General features: G+C 39.8%; 1 protein-coding gene across 2 annotated transcripts in view; it reads left to right on the plus strand.

Annotated features, from left to right (window-relative positions):
* The window catches only part of EGFR (epidermal growth factor receptor), a 242,471-nt gene that overhangs the window by 169,104 nt on the left and 48,261 nt on the right, over positions 1-25,106 (plus strand). For both annotated transcript variants that reach the window (XM_036739422.1, XM_036739423.1), the window contains exons 6-15: positions 895-1,013; positions 2,658-2,799; positions 4,437-4,553; positions 10,593-10,719; positions 10,813-10,886; positions 12,094-12,184; positions 15,639-15,838; positions 18,364-18,496; positions 23,246-23,336; positions 24,510-24,667. In XM_036739422.1, the coding sequence (XP_036595317.1) occupies positions 895-1,013; positions 2,658-2,799; positions 4,437-4,553; positions 10,593-10,719; positions 10,813-10,886; positions 12,094-12,184; positions 15,639-15,838; positions 18,364-18,496; positions 23,246-23,336; positions 24,510-24,667 (1,252 nt within the window). The remainder of the gene's footprint in view (positions 1-894; positions 1,014-2,657; positions 2,800-4,436; positions 4,554-10,592; positions 10,720-10,812; positions 10,887-12,093; positions 12,185-15,638; positions 15,839-18,363; positions 18,497-23,245; positions 23,337-24,509; positions 24,668-25,106) is intronic.

Raw genomic sequence — 25,106 nt, forward strand, 5'->3', positions numbered from 1 at the left:
AAATATTGCCAACTCATTTCCAGAACAAAAACAGGCCTCCTTGCCTCTGGGCCTGGCTGTTAAGTACCAGATGCAAATTAAACTTTGGCCTTCATGTGACCCTGAACTTGCTTCTGAAACACCATACAACCTCATATCTCTTCTCTGAACCCATCTATTACTGTACTGTTCCCCTTATTTATGAAAAATCTGTAGTGTCGGCACTGAATCAGGTCAGTGAAAAAGGTATAATAATCACAAAGAATATTCTGGTTAGCGTTTGTAGTGGAAAATGCCTGTGAAGTTCCTGTGTATTGTAAATACAAGGGAGGCCATGTTTGATAATTGGTTCCCAGACAGAAAACACCCTCTTCAGGACTGTGAACCCAGCAGGGTGTTCTAAGGAAGAAAGCTTTTGCCTCTTCATGAAATCATCCAGGTGAGACAAGTTTAGAGTAGAAACTCATGAGGCATCAATAAGTTGTGAAAAGAATGCAGGTAATATTGCTTTACCAAAAACTCTCAGAAAAGTAGTTCTGAGATTAATTTCTGAAGTTCTTAAAAAAAAGCCTTGGAGCAATGACTGACATATCCTTTTCTACCTTCAAGGGGCACAGCAGCACCTCCCTTTATCCGCTCTCAGCTCCACAGCATCCCAAGCTCCTGACACAATTGGCAAAGTAAACTCCCTAATGCATGTGAAGACAATCCACCCTTTATCAGCTTTGAGGACTGGCACCAGAACCCAAACCACCTGGGAAAGGACTTGCCAAAGCTTGAAAAACTTCCATTTTAATAAACATCCAGTTCACCTTTGATAAACCTAATCCACCTGGAAAAGGACCACCAAAAATCTTAAAAAAAATTTTTTTTGAATGAACATCTGGTTCACCTCTGACCTTTGCTCTTTTTCAGTGACAAAGACCATCTGTGCCCAGCAGTGCTCAGGACGGTGTCGTGGTAGTTCCCCCAGTGACTGTTGCCACAACCAGTGCGCAGCGGGTTGTACTGGACCCCGAGAGAGTGACTGCTTGGTAAGAGGGAGCTATGTGTAGCCTTCAGGGAGTCCCAATTGCTACAGTGTGTGTAATAATGAACATGGCACCTTAAGATTTGCAAAGCACTTTACGTATGTTACCTCATTTGATCCTTACAAAATCCGAGTGAGATTGGTGCCATTAGTAACCCCATCTTACAGATGAGAAAACAGGAAGACTGGGTTGAAATGATCTGTCCAGGGTCACACAGCTAAGTAGTAAGTGTCTAAAGCCGGATTTGAACTGCCTAACTCCAAGCCCAGTATCGTACCCACTTGCTGCCTCTACATTTTACTTTGAGATTGAACACTCACAGACATTTACTTAAGAAGGGGTGAGATGGAGAAAGTACCTTTACTTCATGGAGAATCAGAGGACTTTGTGTGGTAGTGACATCACAGTTTGCCACAGAGAGGTCTCAAAACCACTTTCTGTTTTTCACTGTGGTGGCATCTGCAAGAAAGCCTCAGAGGCTCCTTCAAAACCTCCTAGAATCTATTTCACTTGACTAAAGGGATCCTGGACTGGCCACACACCCAGACCTAGGGACCCTTTGGAACTGCTAGAACCATGGACTATAAGTATGGGCTGTACAGGAAAGGGTCCACAGCCTTCCCTAGGAGGTTGGGGATGTTTCATGCCTTTGATCCAGTGGCCTCCTGGCTGTTCTATGAACAAGACCCTCTATCTCTCTACTTTGGGCCTTTTCTTGGGCTCTCCTTCAAGCCTGGAAAGCTCTCCTTCATTCTACTTTGCCTACTGACCTTCCTGGCTTCCTTTAAGTCCCAACCAAAATCCTGTCTTCTACAGGAAGCCTTTCCCAGCCTCTCTTATACTAGTCTTCCCTTTGCTAAGTATTTCTTATTTATCCTGTATAGAGTGTGCTTTGTATAGATTTGCTTGCATGTTGGCTCCCCCATTAGATTGTAAGCTCCTGAGGACAGGGACTGTTTTGTACCTCTTTTTGTATCCCCAGTGCTTAGCACAGTGCCTGGCACATAGTAGGCACTTAATAAATGTTTATTGATTAATGCCTTTCTAAATGTCATGGTAGAATAATTTTAACTCATTGGAAAAGAATATTTCAGGAAATATTTTGTTCCCTGAGGAATATGATCCACTTGTAAGGCACATTGTAGCTGCATTCCTTTTAGGTATGGGTTGAACTCAATGGCCTCTGAACTCTCCATTCCCGTGACTCATTCTATTCACTCCAGGATCCATTATATTTTTCTGAGCTAGATTCTTTCCCACAGAGAAAGGTCTATCAGATTTCAAAAAAAAAGTGTCTTTAAATAGGACTTCGGGAGAATCAAGTGTGCTGGATTCTGAAAAGAAATAGACTTTAGTTAATAGGACAGGTCATGAGATTCATAATGTTTCTACACTTTGGTTGAAAAGTTATCTGGCACTTCTTCCTCTAAGCATCCCAAAGCATGCATTCCTCCAAACAGGCCAGGTACAATAAAGAAAACAAAGAGAAAGGAATGTTGTGAATCATTTTTAAGTGACTGATCTAGTTATCTTTCACTGAAATAAAGCATCTTCATATTATGTAACACACAGTTCCAATTAAAGAGGTTTGGCCTACTTGGAAGTGTGTTCCTACTCTCTTATCATTGGTGTTCCATCTCGCAACAGGTCTGCCGAAAGTTTCGAGATGAAGCCACGTGCAAAGACACCTGCCCCCCTCTCATGCTGTACAATCCCACCACTTACCAGATGGACGTCAACCCTGAAGGCAAATACAGCTTTGGAGCCACCTGTGTACGCAAATGCCCACGTGAGTTCAACAGAGCCCGCATTGCAAAGATTTCATGATTTAGGAACCCTTGAATGGCCCTTTTAATTTATTCCATGCACTGTTGGGTGAGATGAATCAATGCTGTTTTTCTGGTGGTCATGAAGGATGTAGTTACGTGAGTAGATGTCAAGCAGACTACTATGGCATAATGTCCTGGTACCTGTCCTTGAAGGGAAGGGGATTTAGACTGGAAGCCCTAGGTCCCAGAACTGCTTCTAGGTGAGCAGCATTCTGTGCTGAAGGGCCATTATCTTAGTTATTTCTCATGCCAAGGGTGGCTGCGTTCTATTCCTTAGGAAGATCTCTTTTTGCCAGGCTACCTCCCTCTGACATCCAGCTGTCACCTGCCAAGGGCAAGGCTCCTCAGTAGTCTCATTGTCAGGGGTCTGTAGTCATTTGAACTCCCTCAGTGTTTCACTCAGGGCATTAAATTAGAGAATTTGTAGAGAGACCAATCTTCTACATTGGTATCTTTCAATTCTAAAAGCATTCCCCTCCCCTTCTCTCTTTTTAGGGTACTGGGATTCCCAATCTTCTGAGAAGGGAGGGAAGGAGAGATATTGAAGGAAAAGTGTTTTCTCATTAAAAGCCTTTCAATTCTAGTTAAAACAAAAATAGAGAGTGAGTGCTAGATAAGTATATATGGAATGAGGAGGTGAGACACGTAGCACCATGAACTCATTGATGGCATAAGTCTCCATGCCCTGCCCACATCAGTTGGTAACACTGAAGTTGACATAAAATTACAATTTGACCCAGACAGGATATTAGAAGAATCCAGTCCACCCCTACACATTCTGTAGATCACCCCTGTAAAGGCTGAGGCCATGGGAATAATGATGATGACGATTCTCCCCAGCATCCATTACAGTGTTTTAAAACTAGTTAGGCTCTTAAGAAATGATCATTGAATGAATGTATGAATGAATGAATATATATATCTGAGGTCAAGAGAGGCAAATTGAGTTGTCCAGTGTCTCACAATAATTTTGTAGTAGACAATGGCCTTTCCCCTCTTAGAAAGTAGTATAGGTAAGGAAGATTAGTTATATGCATGGGTTTTTCAGTCTTTTGGCCTCCAACCTTCAAATGGCAGGTAATAGAGTACAAAAGAATCTCAATGTTGAGTTAAGGCTGAATAACAGTAATAAAAAAGGTCAGGAAATTGACCATACCAGTCTTCCTAAGAGGACTTAAAATGCCAAATAAGAACTTTGGTCCTAATGAACATAATGACAGCTAATATTTAAAGGGCACCTTAAAGTTTGCAAAGCACTTCACATTTCTTAGTTCAAGTCCCACAACAACCTTGTGAGATATGTGTTACAAGTGTAATTATCTTCATCCTACAAATGAGGAAATTAAGAAGCAAAAGGTTGAAGTGACTTATCTAGGGCCACACACTGAGTAAGTAGAATTTGAACCCCAGGCTCCCAGACTCTGAGCCCAGCACTCTATCTCTTATGTCAACATTTATACCAAGGGGGAAGTCACCCAAAGACCATGATGAAAAGCTAGGCGAGAAATGATCTTTTTGAACAAGAGAGGACTACTGAACTCATTCCAGAAACAATCAGCTCTGTTCCATGACTCTTTTTTCTTTCCCTCTTCCTTAGATAACTATGTGGTGACAGACCATGGTTCTTGTGTTCGCTCCTGTAATGCCGAGAACTATGAAGTGGAAGAAGATGGGGTCCGAAAATGTAAAAAGTGTGAAGGTCCATGTAGTAAAGGTACGAAAGCTACAGGAGGCCAGAAAGAGCCATCTTTGTTATTCCTGACCTTCACTTCTTAGGTCAGCTGGGGTCTTCCCAAGTTTCTTTGAGACAATACTTTTCATCATTTCTTAAGGCACCATCATATTCATATACCATAATTTGTTGACTATTTTCAGTGCAATTCAACAAGCATTTATTAAGTGCCTCCTCTGTGCCTTGGGATTACAAACTCAAAATTACAAATCAGTAACCCTGTTAGCATGGGAAGCCTAGGGCCAAAAGCCATATGTAGGAACTTCATGTGATGCAGGATAGAACTCATTTGGGAACATTAAAACAAGGGCAGAGAACAGCCCAAGATAGGTATTTGGAGATAAGTCTGGAAGGGTGGGAGGGAGAAGAGCAGCAGAAACTGGAGGATGAATGCCATTAAAGAATTGGGGAAAAGAGCCTCACCCTACAAATCTAGAACCATCAGGAACACTCTGGGCATATGCCCCCCTGGGGGAAAGGGCTAAAAACTTGGAAATAAGACCTGATCTAAGGGAGTGAGACAAGGAAAGATTTAATCTGCATTAGGGCAGAAAATTCTCAATCGTTTTCACTTGGAAGAACAAATGAGAGATGGCCTTTTTCCTTAATTTTGAATAAGCCTGAGGCAGAGCCAAGATGGCAGAGAAAAGCCAGGAAGTTGCCTGAGCTCTTCCCAGTTTCCCTAGGAAACAACTTTAAATCAAGCCTCTAAATGGATTCTGGAGGGATATAACCTACAAAAAGATGGAGGGAAATAGTTTTCCAGCTCAAGATAACTTAGAAAGACTTCAGGAAAGGTCTGTCTCACTTGGGTAAAACGGTAGCACAGCCCAATGCAGTGTCCAGGCAAGCCAGGGGAGGCTTTTATCCATAGCACAAATCAGCAACTGAGGCCTGTTGGTCCTGGCTCACCAGGCCAGTGGCACAACAAGCTACCTGTAACACCTCCAGTACCAGTGCAGAAGGCAAATTACCATCTCTGGATCCCCAGCACAACAGACATGAGTAGGCTGAGCCACTGCAACTCAATGGGCAAGCTTCCAGCCCCTGAGGCCCTGGTACAGAAAGCCAGTGACCAAGTCCCTAGCCCTCAGCACAAGAAGCTTAGGATAGTGCTCCCTGTGCTTCAGCAAGAAAGATCAACTTTAAAAACCATGAAATAGGGTAAAAAATAAGCAAAAACCAGAGAAGAGCCCTGACCATTGAAAGCTACTATGGTGACAGGGAAGATCAAAACACAAACCCAGAAGAGGACAACAGTGTCAAAATGCCCACAGGAGAAACCTCAAAGGGGAATATGAATTGGTCTCAAGCCCTACAAGCCTTCTTGGAAGAGCTCAAAAGGAGATTTTAAAAATCAAATAAATGAGGTAGAAGAAAAAGTGGGAAAGGAAGTGAGAGGTAAGCAAGAGAGAGTCAACAGCTTGGAAAAGGAGGGACAAAATTCGATTGAAGAAAACAATTTCTTAAAAAATTCAGTTGGCCAAATGCGGGGAAAAAATCCACTGAAGAAAACAACTCCTTTTAAAGTAGAATTGGCCAAATGGAAAAGGAGGGACAAAAGCTAACTGAAAAAAAATAATTCCTTAATAATTGGGCAAGTGCAATCTAATGACTCTATGAGACATCAAGAATCAGTCAAACAAACTCAAAAGAATGAAAAAAATAGAAGAAAAGGTAAAAGACTTCATTACCTGGAAAAATAGATCCAGGAGAGATAATTTAAGAATTATTGGACTACCTGACGGCCATGATCAAAAAAGAGAGAGTGGATAGCATCTTTCAAGAAATTATCAAGGCAAACTGCCCTGATATCCTAGAACCAGAAGGTAAAATAGTAATTGAAAGAATCCACTCATCATCTCCTGAAAGGGATCCCAAAATGAAAACTCCAAGGAATATTGTAGCCAAATTCCAGGATTATCAGGTCAAGGAAAAAATGTTTCAAGCAGCCAGAAAGAAATAATTCAAATATCAAGGAGCCATAGTCAGGATTATACAGGACTTAGCAGCTCCCACATTAAAGAATTGGAGGGCTGGAATACAATATTCTGGAAGGCAAAGGATCTTGGATTACAGCCAAGAATCAACTACTCAGCAAAATTGAGCATAACTTTCCATGGGTAAAGATGCATATTCAATGAAGTAGGGGACTTTCAATCATTCCTAATGAAAAGTCCAGAGCTGAAAAGAAAATTTGATCTTCAAATACAAGACTTAAGAGAAGCATAAAAAGGTAAACAGGAAAGAAAAGAAAAAAAACATGTTATTAAATAAGGTTAAACTGTTTATATCCCTATACAGGAAGATGATACTTGTAACTCTTGAGAATTGTATCTCTATTAGGGCAATTAGAAGGAGTATACGTAGACAGAGGGTGTAAGAAAAAGTTGATTTCGATGTAATGATATAAAAAAATTAAGTTGTAAAAAAAGGATTGTACTAGGAGAAGAGGAAAGGGGGAAGCAGAATAGGGTAAATTACATCATGTGACGAGGTGCAAAAAACCTATTACAGCAGAGGGAAAGGAGGGAGAAGGGTGAGCATTGTTTGGCATAAGAACTCACTATTTAACAAAACTGCTGGGAAAACTGGAAAATAGTATGGCAGAAACTAGGCCTAAAACAACATCTTACACTGTATACTAAGATAAGGTCAAAATGGGTACATGATTTCGATATAAAGGATGATACTATAAGCATTAGGAGAGCAAGGAATAGTTTACCTGTCAGATCTACAGAGAAGGAAAGACAAGAGATAGAGAACATTAGGAAATGCAAAATGGATAACTTTGATTACATTGAATTAAAAAGGTTTTGTACAAACAAAGCCAGCGAGACAAAGATTAGAACGAAAGCAGAAAGCTGGGAAATAATTTTTACAGCCAGTATTTCTGATAAAGCTCTCATTTCTAAAATATATAGAGAACTGAGTCAAATGTACAAGAATACAATCCCTAATTGATAAAGGATATGAACAGCAGTTTTCAGATGAAGAAATTAAAGCTAGTTATAGTCATATTTAAAAATGCCCTAAATCACTATTGATTAAAGAAATGCAAATTAAAACAACTCTGAGGTACCACCTCACACCTGTCAGATTGGCTAATATGACAGAAAAGGAAAATGACAAATGTTAGAGAAGATGGGGAGGGGGGGAATCAGAACACTAATGGATTGTCAATCAAATTGTGAACCCATCCAACCACTCTGGAGAGCAGTTTTGAACTATGCCCTACAGGCTATAGAAGTATGGCTATCCAACTGTGCATACCCTTGGATCCAGCCATACCACTACTGGGTCTATATCTCAAAGAGATCAAAAAAATGGGAAAAGGGCCCACATGTACAAAAATATTTATAGCAGTTCTTTTTGTGGTGGCAAAGAACTGGAAATTGAGGGGATGCCCATCGCTTGAGGAATGGCTGAACAAGTTGTGGCATATGAATGTAATGGAATACTACTGTGCTATAAGAAATGATGAGTAAGTGGATTTCAGAACAACCTAGAAAGACTTACATGAACTGGTGCTGAGTGAACATTATACACGATAACAGCAACATTGTGCGATGATCCACCATGATAGACTTAGCTCTTCTCAGCAATACAGTGATCCAAGACAATTCCAAAAGACTCATGATGGAAAATGCTATCCACCTCCAGAGAAAGAACTATGGAGTCTGAATGCAGATAAAAGCATATTATTTTACTTTTTTGTTCTGATTCTTCTTTCACAACATGACTAATGTGGAAATAATGTCTAATATGATTGTACATGTATAGCCTATATCAGATTACTTGCTGTCTTAAGGAGGGAGGGGAGAGAGAAAAAATTTTGGAATTCAAAATCTTATAAAAGTGAATGTTGAAAAATTTCTTTACATGTAATGGTGGGGGTGGGATACTATTAAGTGGGAGAAAGAAGAAAAAAAATTAAATAAGTCTTTCATCTTCCATTATATCACAATGCTCTATTTCCACTCTGTGCTCCTTCTGCTTCCTAGGATGCTCTCTCAAGGCCATGAGAAGAGATGCAGGGCATGTGGCAGGCTATGGGAGAAAATGTTGGATTAGAGATGCAGAGGATTTGGGAAACACATGTTTCCCACGGGAGGGTCCCAAGTTTTTCTTTCCCCAAGTTATCTAGCAGGAGGGGTGTGTTTGTGTGTGTGTGTGTGTGTGTGTGCATGTATGTGTGTGTGTGTGTGTGCATGTATGTGTGTATATGTGTAAATTAACAAAAAAAAATTTGTGAGTCTATCTTTTTTGTGATTTTTGTCTATTCTCAACGTGAAGATTTCTTCCACCAAGACATCACAACCTACCTCTATCAGTCAGCTAGGTATTACAGTAGTTAGAATATTGGACCCAAAGTCAGGAAGACCTTATTCAAGTGTATTACCCTGGGCAAGTCATTTAACCCTTAACAGCCTCAGTTTCCTCATCTGTCATCCTCAGCCGCTCACAGATGTTTGACTTGATTGCTTCCAAGGTGCCTTATCTTCCAAGGTGCCTAAATCTATGGTTCCATGGGGGCTGCTAGGTGGTACAGTGAATAGGCTCTGGAGTCAGGAGGATATGAGTCCAAATCCAGCTTCAGACACTTGACACTTACTAGCTGTATAACCTTGGGCAAATCACTTAACTCCAACTGCCTTGCCTTCCCCCCTCAAAAAAAATTAAAAAGGAAAAGCAAAAAGAATCTATGGTTCCATGGTAATCAGAAATAGTTGCCTGGGACACTTAATTGACACTGTCTACACCATGGAGTCCATGGACCCCTAAGCATCTGTGAATAGATTTTAGGGGATCCATGAATTTTTAAGGAATATTTTGGCAACTGTATCTCAAAACATACTTTCAAAAAAATAATCTGGTGTATTTATTTTTATGAATTTAAAAGTATTATTCTAAGACGAACTCTATAGACTTCACCAAACTACTAAAGGGGCCCAGGATGCAAACCCTTACTATACTAAGGCAGATCTGGACAGACTTTATATTGTGTCTGTATCTGTTTCTTTCTCTTACATAAATGTGTGTGTATGTGTGTCTGTGTACACACACATACATATATATAAATATGTGTGTATATATGTATAAAATGTATAGATTTGTGTATTTATGAGCTTGTATTTAGATATGTCCATACATGTCACATTCCTTCCTCTACTCCTTCCTCCCCGCCTCCACCCTCCTTCCTTTTCCTCTTCCCTTCTTCCCTCCCCTTTTCTCTTCCTTTCTCCTTCTCTCCCTCCCTTCCTTCCTTTCTTTTTTTAATTTTATGGTGCTATTAATAATTACTTGTTCATAAATGCATGAAAGGGCCACTGCTGTAAAAGTGTATAATAACCAGCTGCTGTTACTGAGCAAAGGAGGAAACCTTAAAGGAGTCCATAACCCTAAACACTTCCTTGAACTGGCAGCTCTCCCAGAATTAATGTCTTCATTTTACAAAGGAGGAAACTGAGACCCACCCAGGGAGGTGAAACAAATAGTCCCACATCACTGTGGTGTCTAGAATGTTAATCTAATGCTCTTTTCTCTGTAGCTGTGATGGAAGAGGAAGAGGGTGACACACGTGTGCACGCGCGCACACACACACACTTACATATATGCATATACACACACACTCACACTCAGACACACTTACACACACACATATATACACATACATACTCTCACACACTCACACACACACACACAAAATGAGTTCAATGAGATGCTCAACTGCCATGCTCACCCTATTTTACCTGCCTGGAAGAGCCAGGGTTAATGGTGGGCAGATGAATTTTGCAACACTGAGATGAATAGATTGTTGAACTGAATCTCTCTCGTATGGCCCAAGGATGGATTTGTCCCCTCTCTGAATGGCATTTAAATGGTAGTGATCAGTAATCTGCTGACAGCAAAACTAAACAAGGGTTATTTTGCACAGTGAGGGAGACATTTTGAAGTTGATCTGGAAAGTTATTCATTCTATAAAATTAGATTGAATAATCTTATCTGCTCTCCTCATAGTTTGCAACGGAATAGGAATTGGTGAATTTAAAGATGTCCTCTCCATCAACGCAACCAACATCAAACAATTCCAGAACTGCACCACCATCAGTGGCGATCTGCATATCTTGCCTGTTGCATTTAAAGGGTAAGAAGTTTGTGAAGAGGGAATGCCCAGAGAAATTATGCTGCTTCTTTTGATCTGTAGTCACTGAATGATAAGTTTCTATGTTTATTTCAGTGATAGCTTCACGAATACTCCACCTCTAGATCCCAAAGAACTGAATATTCTCAGGACCGTGAAGGAAATATCAGGTTTGTACAAAACCAAAAAAAAAATCAGACAGTGTTAAAGCTAGATCAAGCTTAGAGGTCATCTAATACAAAATCCCTCATTTTATAGAAGACAAACAGACCCAGAGCAGTAAAGTGACCTTCCCCAAGGTCACATGGTCAGTCAGTGAAAGGGCTATGAGTAGAGATCAGAGCTGCTACTACCCTTATGGCATGGGGTTCAATAGTTAAATATATATTTATATACATGTACATGACCAGTGGTATAATGAGGTGCACTAAAAAGGAGCCCAACCCTCAAACAATATTCATTTGAAATTTCATCATTTAAAATTAATTTCTTTAAGTTAAAAAAGTAGTGATTCATACCCTTGCCCCTAGTTTAGATTGTTTCCCATAGACCTTTGCCTCATCCCAGCACTATTTCTATTTTGCTTAAGGGAAACAGGATTACATTCAGAGCAGTCCCATAAATAGATTCCAAAAGTGTAAATTAGCACTTTTTCCAACATTTTTGATTCCTTTCCATATTTTCCAAAGTCAGAGTGAAGATGTTATCATCCATCATCCTTAAGGGAATGAAGTTACCATAAGGCAGGGGAAGAAATGAATGATGATTTTCAAGCATTATTATGAGAGGGTATACCTTGATGGGTAAAGGAAATAAGACCATCTCAGAGGTTAGACAGGGATCCACAGAAAAGACTTTGGACAAATTTTGTCTATGTTGCAATTTTGCATAGGCCCAGTCATGTACATATAGAGGGAGAAGGAAAGGGCCTAAACCACAATATTGGTACTTAGTCCTCAAGTTCAGATTTCATGGCAGAATCAGATAAATGTATGACAACACCAACTTTGAACTGGTTAACTTTTATGGAAATTGCATGGCTTGTAAAGCATTTTCTATTTTGTTGATTTAAATTTTCCCCCTCTTTAATCAAATTGACTCAAAGCTTATCAATTTTATTAGTCTTTTCAAATAACAAGTTTTTAGTTTACATTCCATTTCCATATTTTTTTTTGGTTTCCAGTTTGTCTATTTCTCTTCTAATTTTGAAATATATCATCTTTTAGATTTATTTGGCTTCCTAATTTTTAAATGCATTTTCAGTTCATCATCTCTTTCCCTATTTTGTAGGAATGTTTGTAGGAAGAACTTTTTTCCCTTGGGGACTACTTTAGCTAACTCTAACTCTATGATCCTATGAAACATATTGACTTTCAGGATTCTTGCTGATTCAGGCTTGGCCTGAAAACACGACTGACCTCCATGCTTTCGAACATCTGGAAATTATACGAGGCCGAACAAAGCAACAGTAAGTAGCTAGCAAACCTAACCATACTTGTGTCGCAATATCTAAGTCAATGAAAGATAGGACTCAGCCTTATCTATTCCAGAGGCTGGTTCAGCAAGGAGAGGGCTATGGAAATGAGCCAGATAATTCAGGTAAAACTGGGTATTTGGGATTTGCTTGAATTATCCAGGAAACTCCCATTGGCTTTGGGAGTGAGATCTGACCAGTTTATAATATAGTGCATTTCTAGCTTTGCCAGAAATTCAACTGTAATAACTAAACAGAAATTATTAATAATAATAAATAAATTAAATAGATAAAATAAAATAATTTAAATAAATTAATAATAATAAATAATCAATATAGCCTATATGGAGGGGCATGAGAAGAGGTCTTAAGAACAGCTTTGCTAAGTACAATCACCCTTATTATCAGAGCTGTTTTACATAATTAGACTTCTAATTGTATTCTATATCACTGTGTACTAACCAAGTAAATTCAAGACTGGTAAAAGCCATCTCTTTCAGATTGCAAAATAGTCATACCTCTTGGTACTTGAATATAGTTGATCTGGATCTCTAAAATGTCCCCCTTTAGCTGGAATTTATTCAATTTAATTAATGTAATAAGTATTTATTAAGCACCCACCATGTTCACTGATATGTACTGGAGATACAGAAATAGAAACAAGAAATGCCTTTCCCCTAAGGTAAGGAGCAGACATTCTATTCAGGACATACAATATGAACCAGATAAGCAAATAGTGCAAAGAAAATATAAAGTAATTTCTGGTGGGTGGAGAGAACACTAATAACTGGACAGATTGGGAAAGGCCTTCAGTGTTAGGTGGCACCTGGGCTAAACCCGGAAGCTACAGGATGATTTAGGTAAAGGTACACAGTTCTTATCCAGCTTACATTCACGTAGCTTCAGAGTATCATCCTATGCAATAAGCCTCTTGGTATATTCCTTCAGAGCAATAGATGAGAATATGCCAACAGTCTGTCTGTGTGGCTCCTTGCCAGAACCACTTTCCAGAGGCTTGGTGCCAGGCTGTACTTGAAGACTTCTCATGGTGACTAGAGATTGGGCAAACTGAGGACATCCACTTTACAGGATGCACAATGTGATGAGTCACTTAATTTGGACTGCCCTATCTTTCGGGAACCAGTTTTTGTTCTCCAATACCAGATACCTCTGGAGCACCTCACCTGCTTGTGCTTGAGTTATGGGCACCTAATCTCGAACGAACACAGGGCTTTGCTGCTCGCCAGTAACCATTCCATACTTTGCATTCAGTGATTTCAAATGGCCCATCCAATAATTTTGTATATGTTTCTATGCTCAGTGCCTAGCAGTGATTGGCGCATCAGAAACATTTAATAAATGCTTATCGAATAAATTGAATGAATGAATGGGATGGGGGAGAGATAATAGGGGTACTTTTTTAAAAGTTACAAAGATTGTGGTTTACCTATGGATTTGCTGAATGGCCTTCTCTGCTGTGCTGATGTTAGTATCCACAGAGGGAAGGCTAGATGTCAGGAGACAATTTTTAACCAAAATGGTGTGGCTGGTGGGATTGTACCCATACAGAGAAAATATACTCATGAGAAACTCAAAACATCCTTCCTTTCCCAGGGTGGGAGATGGGTGGGAGCTGCTGACATTAACAGTCAGGGTGGCCAAGCAGTGATTCTTCAATCTCAGGATGTTATAGTTTCACTGCTCCTTGTCAGACCTCCAGGAGCATGCCGTTTGAGAGAGCTCTTCAAGCTATCCATGGTGCGCTTGGGAGATGCGAGCATTCCCAGGAAAGACCCTGTAAGCTCACTTCTCAAACCGGTGCTGCTTGGCTCAACCCTTTGGCACAATTCCCTTTCCCCACTCATGGGAAGAACGCCTTCTACCACATACCCAACAATGCTTATCTGGCCTTTTCTTGAAGACCTCCAATGTGGGAGACTCTCCAGAGGCTGTAATCGAGTTGATTTGTTGATTGTAATTTGGTTGATGCCTTCCCCACAAATTTCCTATGCTTTGGGTGGGGAGGAGGGGATCACTTACCACTTTGGGTTTGGCATTGTGATTTTCTTTCTCCTCTGCTTTCCTAAAAATGTGTTTTGGTTTTTTGAGTTGAAGAAAACCAAAGTTCATTTTGGTTTCAGAATTTTTGAGAGTTCTTTGTTATCCCTTGAGTTGATTGAGACTTACCTTAGATCAGGGACTCTTAACCTTTTTTTGTGTTATGGTCCTCTTTATTAGGCTAATGAAGCCTGGGGGCCCCTTTTCTGGATGCCTACAATCACAATTGAAAAAAAATGCTAAATTTCAGTTAGAGTTTAGTAAAAAAAGAAAAAAATTCCCCTTCAAGTTCAGGGAACCTCTGAAATCTATTCATGGCCACCAGGTAAAGAACCGCTACCTTAGACTATCTCAAAAGCAGATTTACTACTTATACTTCTGAGCACATCATTTCTCTTTTCTGATACTCAGTACCTCCTATTAAATAATGAAAGTAGTTTCTAATGTGCCTCCTAACTGTAGAGGAATATGATTATCTATTCCTTTTTCTAATCACTGACCCATCATTCGAAATAAAAGAAGAATAAATCTTGATAGTGAAATTACCCTCCCACAATCATGATCAGATCCTCCAGTGAATAGCCCAATCCACATAAGGAGGCAATTTTATTCAGAGACCATTATTTTTTATAGAGAATTATTTATTCTATCAGAAATTTTCCATAATCAATTTCTATTTTTTATAACCCTAAGAAATAGCAGAGTAAGGCAGTCACCTAATTAGTGCCCCTTGAGAGGAGTATGGGCAGCAAGCCCTATACAAAATTACCAACTCTCCCACATTCCAGTATTATCTCTCCATTCCTCTACGATTTCCCAGGAAGAGTCTAACTCTCCTGGAAGGGATCACCAATCAAACTTTTATCAACTGAGACCTTAGTAATGAATGAATTATTTTTCAAGTATGGACAAGAATTATATTCAGGATAGGTAACCGGGGCTTGGGAGAGGACATCACAGGAAGGGGAAAGGGGAAGGGGAAAGATGTGAGTTCACTTAAGAGAAACTTCACCCACAGTCAGAATCCACTGGCATGCAGCCAGCCTGATCACTAACCTCCAGGTAGAGCTAATCTGTGGTTCCTATTTAGATTTATAAAAGATCAGAAAATTCTGACTTTCTTAGGCCAAGATAATAATGCCTTTCAAAGCTGTTCTAGAGAATGCCAATTTCCTACAGTCTCCAAAAGCCACAGTGCATGCCTCCCAACAATCTAGTTCTTATAGCAGTGTGTATAAACCTGGGGGTAGAGAGGAGAAGAACAGGGTCTCCTTGAAAACCAAGACAGTTCTCAGCAATGCTATGTTGTTGTTTTCTTTCCCCCAGCATTTCCTTTTCTTATAACTGACTTATAATTACATGTCACAATGTTGTTCTCTCTCCATTCCAGCGGTCAGTTTTCTCTTGCCGTCGTTGGCGTGGACATAACTTCCTTGGGCTTACGCTCCCTCAAGGAAATCAGCGATGGTGATGTCATCATCTCAAAAAACAGACAACTCTGCTATGCAAACACAATAAACTGGAACAAACTGTTTGGAACAAAAAGTCAGAAAACCAAAATCACCAACAACAGAGATGAAAAAGAGTGCCGTAAGTGATCGATCCCTGCCGTCTGCTTTTAGGACTAACTTTCACCATTACAGTTGTCTGTCCTGGTGGGCTTCCCCTCCCTGGAGGTCTTCAGGTGGAGGCTGAATAACTGCTGGTGAAGGATATTGTAGAGGCGATTCTTGTTCAAATACGGAGGTAACTGGATGGCTTCTGAGGCTGTGCTTTTGAACTCTGAGGTTCTGTAATCGTAGAGACGATCCGTTGGCTATGACTCAAAGGGATTGTTCTCACTTAGTTACCTAAATCATCTTTAGGCTTTAACCAAGAATAAAGCAAACCAGGGCATTCCAGTTCTAGCTTATCCATCCATTTATACGATCCAGACTAGAACTGTTTTAATAATTATTACCTGGGGGCAGCTAAGTGGCGCAGTGAATAGAGCGATGGCTCTGGAGGCAGGAGGACCTGAGTTCAAATCCAGATCAGATGCTTGATATTTACTAGCTGTGTGACCTTGGGCAAGTCAACTAACCCCAACTGCCTCACCTCTCCCCCTCCCAAAATAAATAAACAAAAATAAATAATTCTTACCTCAACCGAGTTTATCTAACAATGCGTTTTCAGAGTGATGAAAGTAATCAACCTTCAGAGTAAAGATGGAGAATGAAGTCATTTCTACACACCAGTCTACTTTCCAATTTAAAATACTTCCATTATTGTTATTGCTTTTAGATATAAGAAGCTGCCTTTTAAGCTTCAGTGTCTGTAACAGAATAATCCATTTGCCACCGTGGTTCCAATAACCCCTGCCCTTCTCTGCTTTCCCAAACAATATTTGGATGTAATAAATAAATTAAGATTCTTACGCAGAAAATGAGTAGTATTTTGCATAACCGGTTTTCAGGATTTCCTAAGTCCTCATCACACATGGTAATACCTATGAGACAAGGTAAAAGTTCAATCTTAACAATGCGGAAGGTAGAAATTGCCATCGGAGACCACAATTTTGATGAAAAAGGCAGTCTTTTAGTAGACTATAAGGTTAGAGAAGTCCATAGTATAATAGTCCAAAAGCAGGTAGTCATCCAGCCTCTGTACTAAGCTTTCTAGTCATGGGGAACTGAGTGCCCTTTGATTAAAACTCCCAATGTAGTCAAAGTCTGCCTGAAGACAGATATAATGCCCACATTAGTGGAGGCAAATGATAACAATTTTTTTATATGTGATATATAATTTATATAAAAATTACTTATAAAAATAAAAAAAATTACAACTAATAAAAATAATGATAGTTACAACAAAAACAACCAGCATTTCAGATGAGGAAACTGAGGCTGAGAGAGGTTAAGTGATCTGTCCAGGGTCATACAACCAGTCAGGATTTGAACTCAGGTCTTCCTAACCCCACATCCAACACTCCATCAACTGCACCACCTAGTTGCCCTGTAATATAGTTCCACCACATTATGTAGCTGTGATAATAGTTCTCCCACCTTCTGCTTTGGTCAGAGAATGTTTGGAGTATTGTACTCAGTTCTGGGCAACATAGTTTAAGAACAGCAGAGAAAAGCTGTGACAAGAGACGGTGATGAGAAAAGAAAGAATACCACATCATATGAGGATCAGCCTGGAAAAGACTGAACTGTCTTAAAGATTTCTGGGGACTATCATTTGGAAATAGGATTAGATTTGTCATGCATCATCTCAGTAGCAAGGATGGGTTGCAGAAGAGAATATTTGTGCTTGGTATAAGGAAAGACTACCTAGTGTCAGTGACATGGCCCAGTGGACCTTGGTCCCTTGGGCACTTAATTAGGTGTGTGACCTTTAGGCAAGTCACTTATCCCATTTGCCTCAGTTTCCTCAACTGTAAAATACTAAAAATTTTAGTACCTATCTCCCAGGGCTGTTGTGAGGATCAGATGAAATAATATTTGTAAAGCGCTTAGCACAATTCCTTGGTACACAATAGTTACTATGTAAATGTTGTTATTGATCACTAGAATTGTCAAAACATGGACTATGCTGCCTCTGGAGGGAGTAAACTTCCTCCCTGAAGGCCCACAAGATGACTCTGGATGTCCACTTATTGGTGATTCTTGGTCAAGTGTTTCAGGTCATAGACCAAAGGATGGAAGAGATCTCAGAGGCCATCTAATACAACCTCCTCATTTTCTTTTTTCTTTCTTTTCTTTTTTTTTTGCAGGGCAATTGGGGTTAAGTGACTTGCCCGAGGTCACACAGCTAGAACGTGTGTCAAGTGTCTGAGGTCAGATTTGAACTCAGGTCCTTCTGACACCAGGGCCGGTGCTCTACTCACTGCACCACCTAGCTGCCCCCAACCTCCTCATTTTAAAGATTAGGAAATTGAGGCACAAGAAGTTTAAGTGAATTTTCTCAAGGCCACACAGGTTATAAGCATCAGAGATATTTTGGACTAGACGGACTCTTTCTGACATTGAGATTCTATGAAACATTGCACAACACAGAAACCAGAGGATTCATGTCTTAAAGTGGCTGGGGTACTTGAGTCACTCCCCTGAAACTTACTTTGTTTTTCTCAGGGGCTCTGGGCCACGTTTGCCATGAGTTGTGCTCATCGGATGGTTGCTGGGGTCCCAAGCAAAGCCAATGCCTGTCCTGTCGCTATGTGAGCCGTCACAAGAAATGTGTGGAGAAATGCAACATTCTAGAAGGGTAAGAAATTTTTCTTTGAATTTCTCTATGGTGACCAAAAAAGGAAAATATTCATGTCACTGGAAAGATTAATTTTTAAGGATTCAAAGTTATTTGTCTACTTGTTTGCAAAATGTCCTCCAGACTTCATGGCTTCCCTATAAAATAATATCTCATTTACGTCATACCTCAAAGTTTCCACAGTACTTTCCCCAAAGCAATTCAGTGAAATCTGTAGTGCAAACACTGTGCTCCTTCCATCTATCTCCGCTAATGCAGGCACAGGGAGATTAGTAAGGTTAAGGACCTACTTTTTTTTAATTTAGTGACCTACTCCTTTTATTAAGGGGATTTATTCTGTGAAGTTTGGATTCAATCAAAGGAAGGGCTGCACTTATGGACCTAGAGGGTCACGTGTAGCCTCAAGGTGGCAGGTTCCTCAGCCCTAGAGTTCATTTTCGGATACAGTTCTCTTTCTACCATATTCTGCTGCCTTGTTTGTAACTTAATAATTTATAACAACAAATAATAGCTAGCATTTACATGATGTTTTAGGGTTTACAAAGTGTTTTGTATGTTATCTCATTTGATACCCACAACAACCCTTCTCAGAATCACGTGATCTGAATTGGGAAGGACCTCATAGGCTACCTAAACCCTAAACCATCCCAGAAAAAAGAATCTAGTGTACATCACACTTAATCCACATTCAGCCACCATATACTCAAAGACTTCCAGGTACGGGGAACTTGCTGCCCCTGGTACAGCCTATTCTACTTTGAGACAGCTATAAATGTTACACATTTTGGAACTCACGTAAGTTTATCCATTTGCACTCCTAATTTCTAAATTATTTCTAAAAATTTCTGAAGAATTTCTAAGAATTGATAAATACAGCCTCTGGACATCACCCTCCTCAGTGAGCTGAATCTAGTCTAAAAATCAAAGGATTGAGGGTCTTGCCAAGAAGAGTTTTTTTTTTTTGTGGTGTTTTTTTTAATCACACCATGAAGATGATTTTGGGTAACCCTTGTCTCCACATGTTAACACAATGTATGCATATTTGTGTTCATATTGCCCCGACAATGCACTGAATCCTCTGTTCCTTCTTACCATTGTTTGAAACTGACAGTCTCAGGTGTATCCTATGAAGGCCTATCACACCCTTGGGATTAACCTCGAAACTTTAGTGATGAAGTTGTCCTAAACTACCATAGAAATAGAAGGGTCCAAAAATTACTATTCTCATGAGGGTGGCAGTTTACACTCATTGTAATCCAACCTAAAACAAATCCAAATAGTTGAGTGGGATTATATTTCCTCTTTATTGCTCCTCCTCCAGTTACATCGTGTGCTTGTTATGAAGATCAAACGAGAAGATGTACGTATGGGAAAGCACTCTGTAAACTGCTAGAACAAATGTCAAGAACTATCTTTGATCTCAGCACATTCCTCAGTGCCTTCCTTGGCTTAAGAAATCAAAATTAGGAAAGCTTACGGCCCCTGTTTGCTAAACCTAGGGTTTTCCCTGTGCCTTGAGAAACTGACATCCTATAAATTCCAAGCCACATATATTAGCATCCTTACTCATTTCTTCATGCTAAGGTCCGAAGAGTTATTCATCCTGACTCAGGACTCTTTGTTAAATAATTTTACTTGAGATGCAAAACAAAATGTTCTACAAATACCGCAGGATCATATTTCCTCACTTAGCCAGTCCTCTGAAGAAGATGTATTCTTCAGGCATTGGCTTCATCTTTCAGGATGTTCCCCTTCCCCGCTAAGGGAGCAGCTCTGCTTTCCATTCATTACTTCTCAAGGCCTGCTTCCTTCAAACTTCTGGTTTTTGTTTCATCCTAAGCTTCTCAAATGCAATTGCCTACCTCCAAATTTGGATTAATTTGCAATGCTTGGGGCAGTGGGGTTAACTACCTTCGGGCATTAACTTTCTGGGTATATGTTTGCTTAACAGCAAAACAGCTGCTTAATTTAGTCATCACTGTACAGCTATCAACTACATAAATTTGGAGTTGGGCTTTCTGCAAAATAAATCAGTGCACGTGGATTCAAGGAATTTGCTTGGAAACTGTAATGATACTTGAGCTTAGTGAGTTTGGTATCTAGATACGTGAGTTGGGTATTTATCTTTATGGAGAATGCTGGGACCTTGGTCTGACAAAGGAGAGAACATGCTTCCCTCCCTCATTGTCCACAGTCTTAGGTCTCCATCACATACACAAGAAGGTTCATTTTAAGATAAGACCTGTAAGATAAGACCATAAAGAAAACTTTATGCTACTTTTAACTTCCATTTCCAACCCATTACAATGTTTAGTATTCCTCATTATTTACCTTCTCTGCGTTTCAGGCCTCTCCTCAATAAAATGAGGGCTTTGGACTGGATCTTCTGTTTTTCGCATTGCTATTCTTTGGAGTTCTTTTATTTTTAATGTTGATTCTAAACCTCTTATTGTATCATAAGACCATTTATTACTATTCTACCTTCAACAGAATATTATAACAATAAGCTCTAGAGTAGAAAGGAATTTGAGAGATGATCTACACCCAAGCCTATCTTCTTAAAGATGAGAAAAGTAGTTCATGGGGAACTGAAGTGACTTTTCTACTATCACACAGCTACTAAATATCACAGCAGAATGGAGAACATTATCGTCTTCTGAATAATTATGCTTCATCTGTTTGAAGAGAAACCTCATGGTAGAGGGAACAGGGGTCCAGTTTTAAAGTCAGGAAGACGTGGCATCAATCTGGACTGCCACATAATAGTCATATGACTATGAAGGAATCACTTTGCTTTTCAGGATTTCACATATTCTCTAAGAGTTTAATTTGTTTCAATGGAAGGAATTTCCATAGTGGGAGGTAGGATGTTACCATTCCTCCCCCAAGAAAAAAAAAGACAATTATTTTCATCCCAAGATTTTAAATACTGAAGTGGAGTATAGAATAAGGCTATAGTCTCTGTTTCTATATGTCTATATCTACACCTTATAGTCCAGTCTGGGTTATCTGAATTTCCTTGATAAGTCAGAGTGATGTTGACCTCAGTTATGAAAGGGTTCACAGAGACAGCAAGCATTTGGAGCCGATCAGGACCAAAGCCATCCATGCTTTTTCAGATTTCATATACTTTCCCAAAGATGACACATCATCCCCAAGTGGTATCGATACAATTCACTTGCTTGCTGCTTCTGCTCTGTTCTTGGAAAACCCTGAGAAAAGCAAAAATTCAACTCTGAATTGGAAAGACATTTGACAACGAAGCAACACACCTACAGAACACACTAATACTGTGGGAACCCTTGGAATCGACTCAACATAAAGTTTAACAGCTTTTGGATTAATCCAAATGGAAGTCCAAGAGGCAATTTTGAAGTCGAAGTGGAGAAAACAGGGGCCAGAGGCACAACTAGATATAAATAAAGTACAGAGTTCAGGAAGATGGAATTAAATAATGGAGAATACTTGGTATTCCTAGTTAGGAATATGAGAAAGTAGAAGCTCCAACCTTCTTCTCCCAGATTTCATGAAGTCTGGACAAAATGTAATCAAGCTGATGTCTCACATCTTGAATCACACCCAGACTGTGGAAGGTGGTCAGAAAACAAAGATGAGTTCTCCAAGATTCATTGGGCCAGGATTACTATCCTTACAGAGACAACTATGCTCAATTAGTATATTGTTAAGTGTTAACATCAAGGAAGGAATGTTTGCACAACCACATCGGCATGTATAAATACTTCCAGCACAATTCTTATTAAGGAAACACAGTAACCAAGACTAATTAAATAACATTTGTGGTATCCTAACTAGAAGTTTTCATATTAGTATATAGCAACTTGCCATTCAGTAGCTGGTACCTTTGCAAGAAAATTCCCTTAGTCAAGTGCCTACAATAAAAGAAGAGATGAATTTGGGTGTAAAATTATGAGGGGGATTTGATTTAATGAATACCAGTTGCCTCAAATGAAAGTGCTTCCTTGCAATCTGAACCATCTGTGCCAAATTTACATGTTTAAGCATTTATTGTGTGCTGCCTAGAGCAAAGACATGGACTTAATCAGCATTCGTATTTCACTTTTCTTAACATCTGTCATTATCATCGCATCTTTTGAATCGGACATCAACTTCTTCCTCAACTGGCATTACAACTTACTCGAAAACAATCTCTAAGTAAAACCTTAGGGGTGATGGGGGTTAGGGTGGGGGTGGGGGGTGGGAAGGGAGAGGAGAGGGAGGAATCTGATTCGCATCTGTAACTTATTAGTAATCCTCCAATAAAGAAGGTTAAGACACTTTACTTTGCTTCCTTCCCATTCTACAGTTAGCATTTCCCTACCTGTAACTTTCAAAGTTTGTAATCTCATTAAGAGGTTACTTAGGAGTACTTTTCTTGGATCATTTTTTAAAAGCATGCCTCTGAGAAATGTAAGAAAAAAGTTTTATTATAATTCATTGTTATGCTTCTCTCTAGCACACAGGTGACTATAGGCCCAGGTGATATGGGTGTAGTCAATAAATCTAAACCAGTAATGACTCATCTTTTTTTCTGGGGTTACACCTGTTTGACCTCAAATCAATGCCACTAAGTTTAGCTGTATTTCTATGTTGGGTCACATAGAGCTATTTGTCTCTCATGTAATTGTAAACCTGCCATCTGAGCCAGTTTGAAACTGTATTGAGTAAAGAAAGACTCTTCCAGGGTGCCAGTTAGTAATACTGATCAGTTTTCTTCATTTCTTCTCCCAGAGAGCCAAGGGAGTACATGGAGAATCTAAAATGTCTGCAGTGCCACCCTGAGTGTCTCCCTCAGGTGATGAATCAAACCTGCACAGGACCGGTAAGGAGCATATCTGATACCCTAGACTCACAAGGGGCCAACACCACCTGAATAGGGATCAAATCTTTTTCTGTATTTACTCAGAGAGTGCCCTGGTCATAATTCATAACCTCTCAAGAGGTTGCTGCAGAATAGCTTAGAATCATCCCCTGGAAGCCTCATGGTAAAGTGTACTAGGTAGTAAAATTTCACTTGTATTCATCCTTTTTAATATACTTGTTCTAGCTCCTGGGCCTAATTCTGAGTCCATGCTTATGTAATAAGCATACACCCGACACTGTGCTACGTGATACAGGTTCCTCCACTCACTTCCTACCGAGGAAGTCACAGGGCTTGGCCTATTAATTGTATTAGTGATTCATATTCTTCTCATATTCATAAATATTCTGGGTGACTCAACTTAGATGGACATTGGAGAACTTCCAGAGGAGGGCAATTAGGATTGTTTCCACAGCATTAGGTCCATGCCTTCTGAGGATTGGTTGAAAGAACTGGATGAGGAAGCAGAGGAGGGCACCCAACAGCTATCTTCAAGAATTATGGAGAAGGGATTTTATTTATTCTATTTTATTCCCCCCCAGTTCCCAGGGGGAACAACCAAGGTGAAAGGGTGGGAGTGAAAGTTTAGGGCAAGTTTAGGCTTAATGGAAGTGGGAAACTCTATCAGTGCTGCCCCAAATTGGAATGACCTGACTTGAGGTGGTAGGTTTCCCTTCACTGAATGTCTAACCAGGGATGGGGAACCTGCAGCCTCGAGGGCATATGTGGCCCTCTAGATCCTCAAGTAGGGCCTCATTTGAGGATCTAGAGGGGCACATGTGCCTCAAGGCTGCAGGCTCCTCACCCCTGGCTGTAAGCAAAGGCAAAATGAAGTATTTAGAATTAGGATTTAGAAAATGAAGGGAATTTAGCAATCACCTGGTCCTACCTCTTCATTTTAAAGATGAGGGAGAGATCAAGTGCCTTGCTTCCTAAGAATTTTCCATGGTAGACCCTGGTCCTTTGATTCCAAATCCTGTGAGATCTTCCCATGGCACCACATTGACTCAATATCTGGGTTGGAATGTCTGACTTCCTTATTTTCTTCCTTCTTAGGATAAAATACAGGATTAAAGAAAACATTTGCTACTTTAAAAGATCAGAAGACTTTTACATTACTTTGTTTTCTTCTAGGGTCCTGACAAATGTATACAGTGTGCTCACTACATAGATGGTCCACACTGTGTCAAGACCTGCCCAGCTGGAATCATGGGAGAAAATGATACCTTGGTCTGGAAATATGCTGATGCAAATAAGGTTTGCCAACGATGCCATCCCAACTGTACCTATGGGTAAGTAAAACCTTTAGCTGCCTAGAAAAAAAATGTGAAATTACAAACTTATTTCTCTGAAAGTAATTGACAAGAAGCTAAGATTACATCAACATGGACCATCTTTCTGCCACAATAACGCAACCAAGTAGTCCAACTAGTTCCTGTAAGTTAGTCTCCGTTTATGGGCTTAACACTTGACTATCTTAGTGGCTGGATTGATTAATGATTTCATATAATACAAATACAAAAATCTCACTGGAGCAGCATCTCTTCGGGCAGGATTGATGGCATAGGAAGGGAAACCCTTCTAGTACAGGCTACAATAGTCATAAAAACAAGTGTCCTCAGGTCCTAGGAGTAGTTATTCAATTTTTTTCATATTGAATTTTGGTATTTTCCGATAAGAGGCTCATTCCATTCAGCAGCCCTGTTTTTAGTCTGATTAAAGAAAACAGAG

This window comes from Trichosurus vulpecula, chromosome 9 (genome assembly GCF_011100635.1).
Source record: "Trichosurus vulpecula isolate mTriVul1 chromosome 9, mTriVul1.pri, whole genome shotgun sequence".
Classification (NCBI taxonomy): domain Eukaryota; kingdom Metazoa; phylum Chordata; class Mammalia; order Diprotodontia; family Phalangeridae; genus Trichosurus; species Trichosurus vulpecula.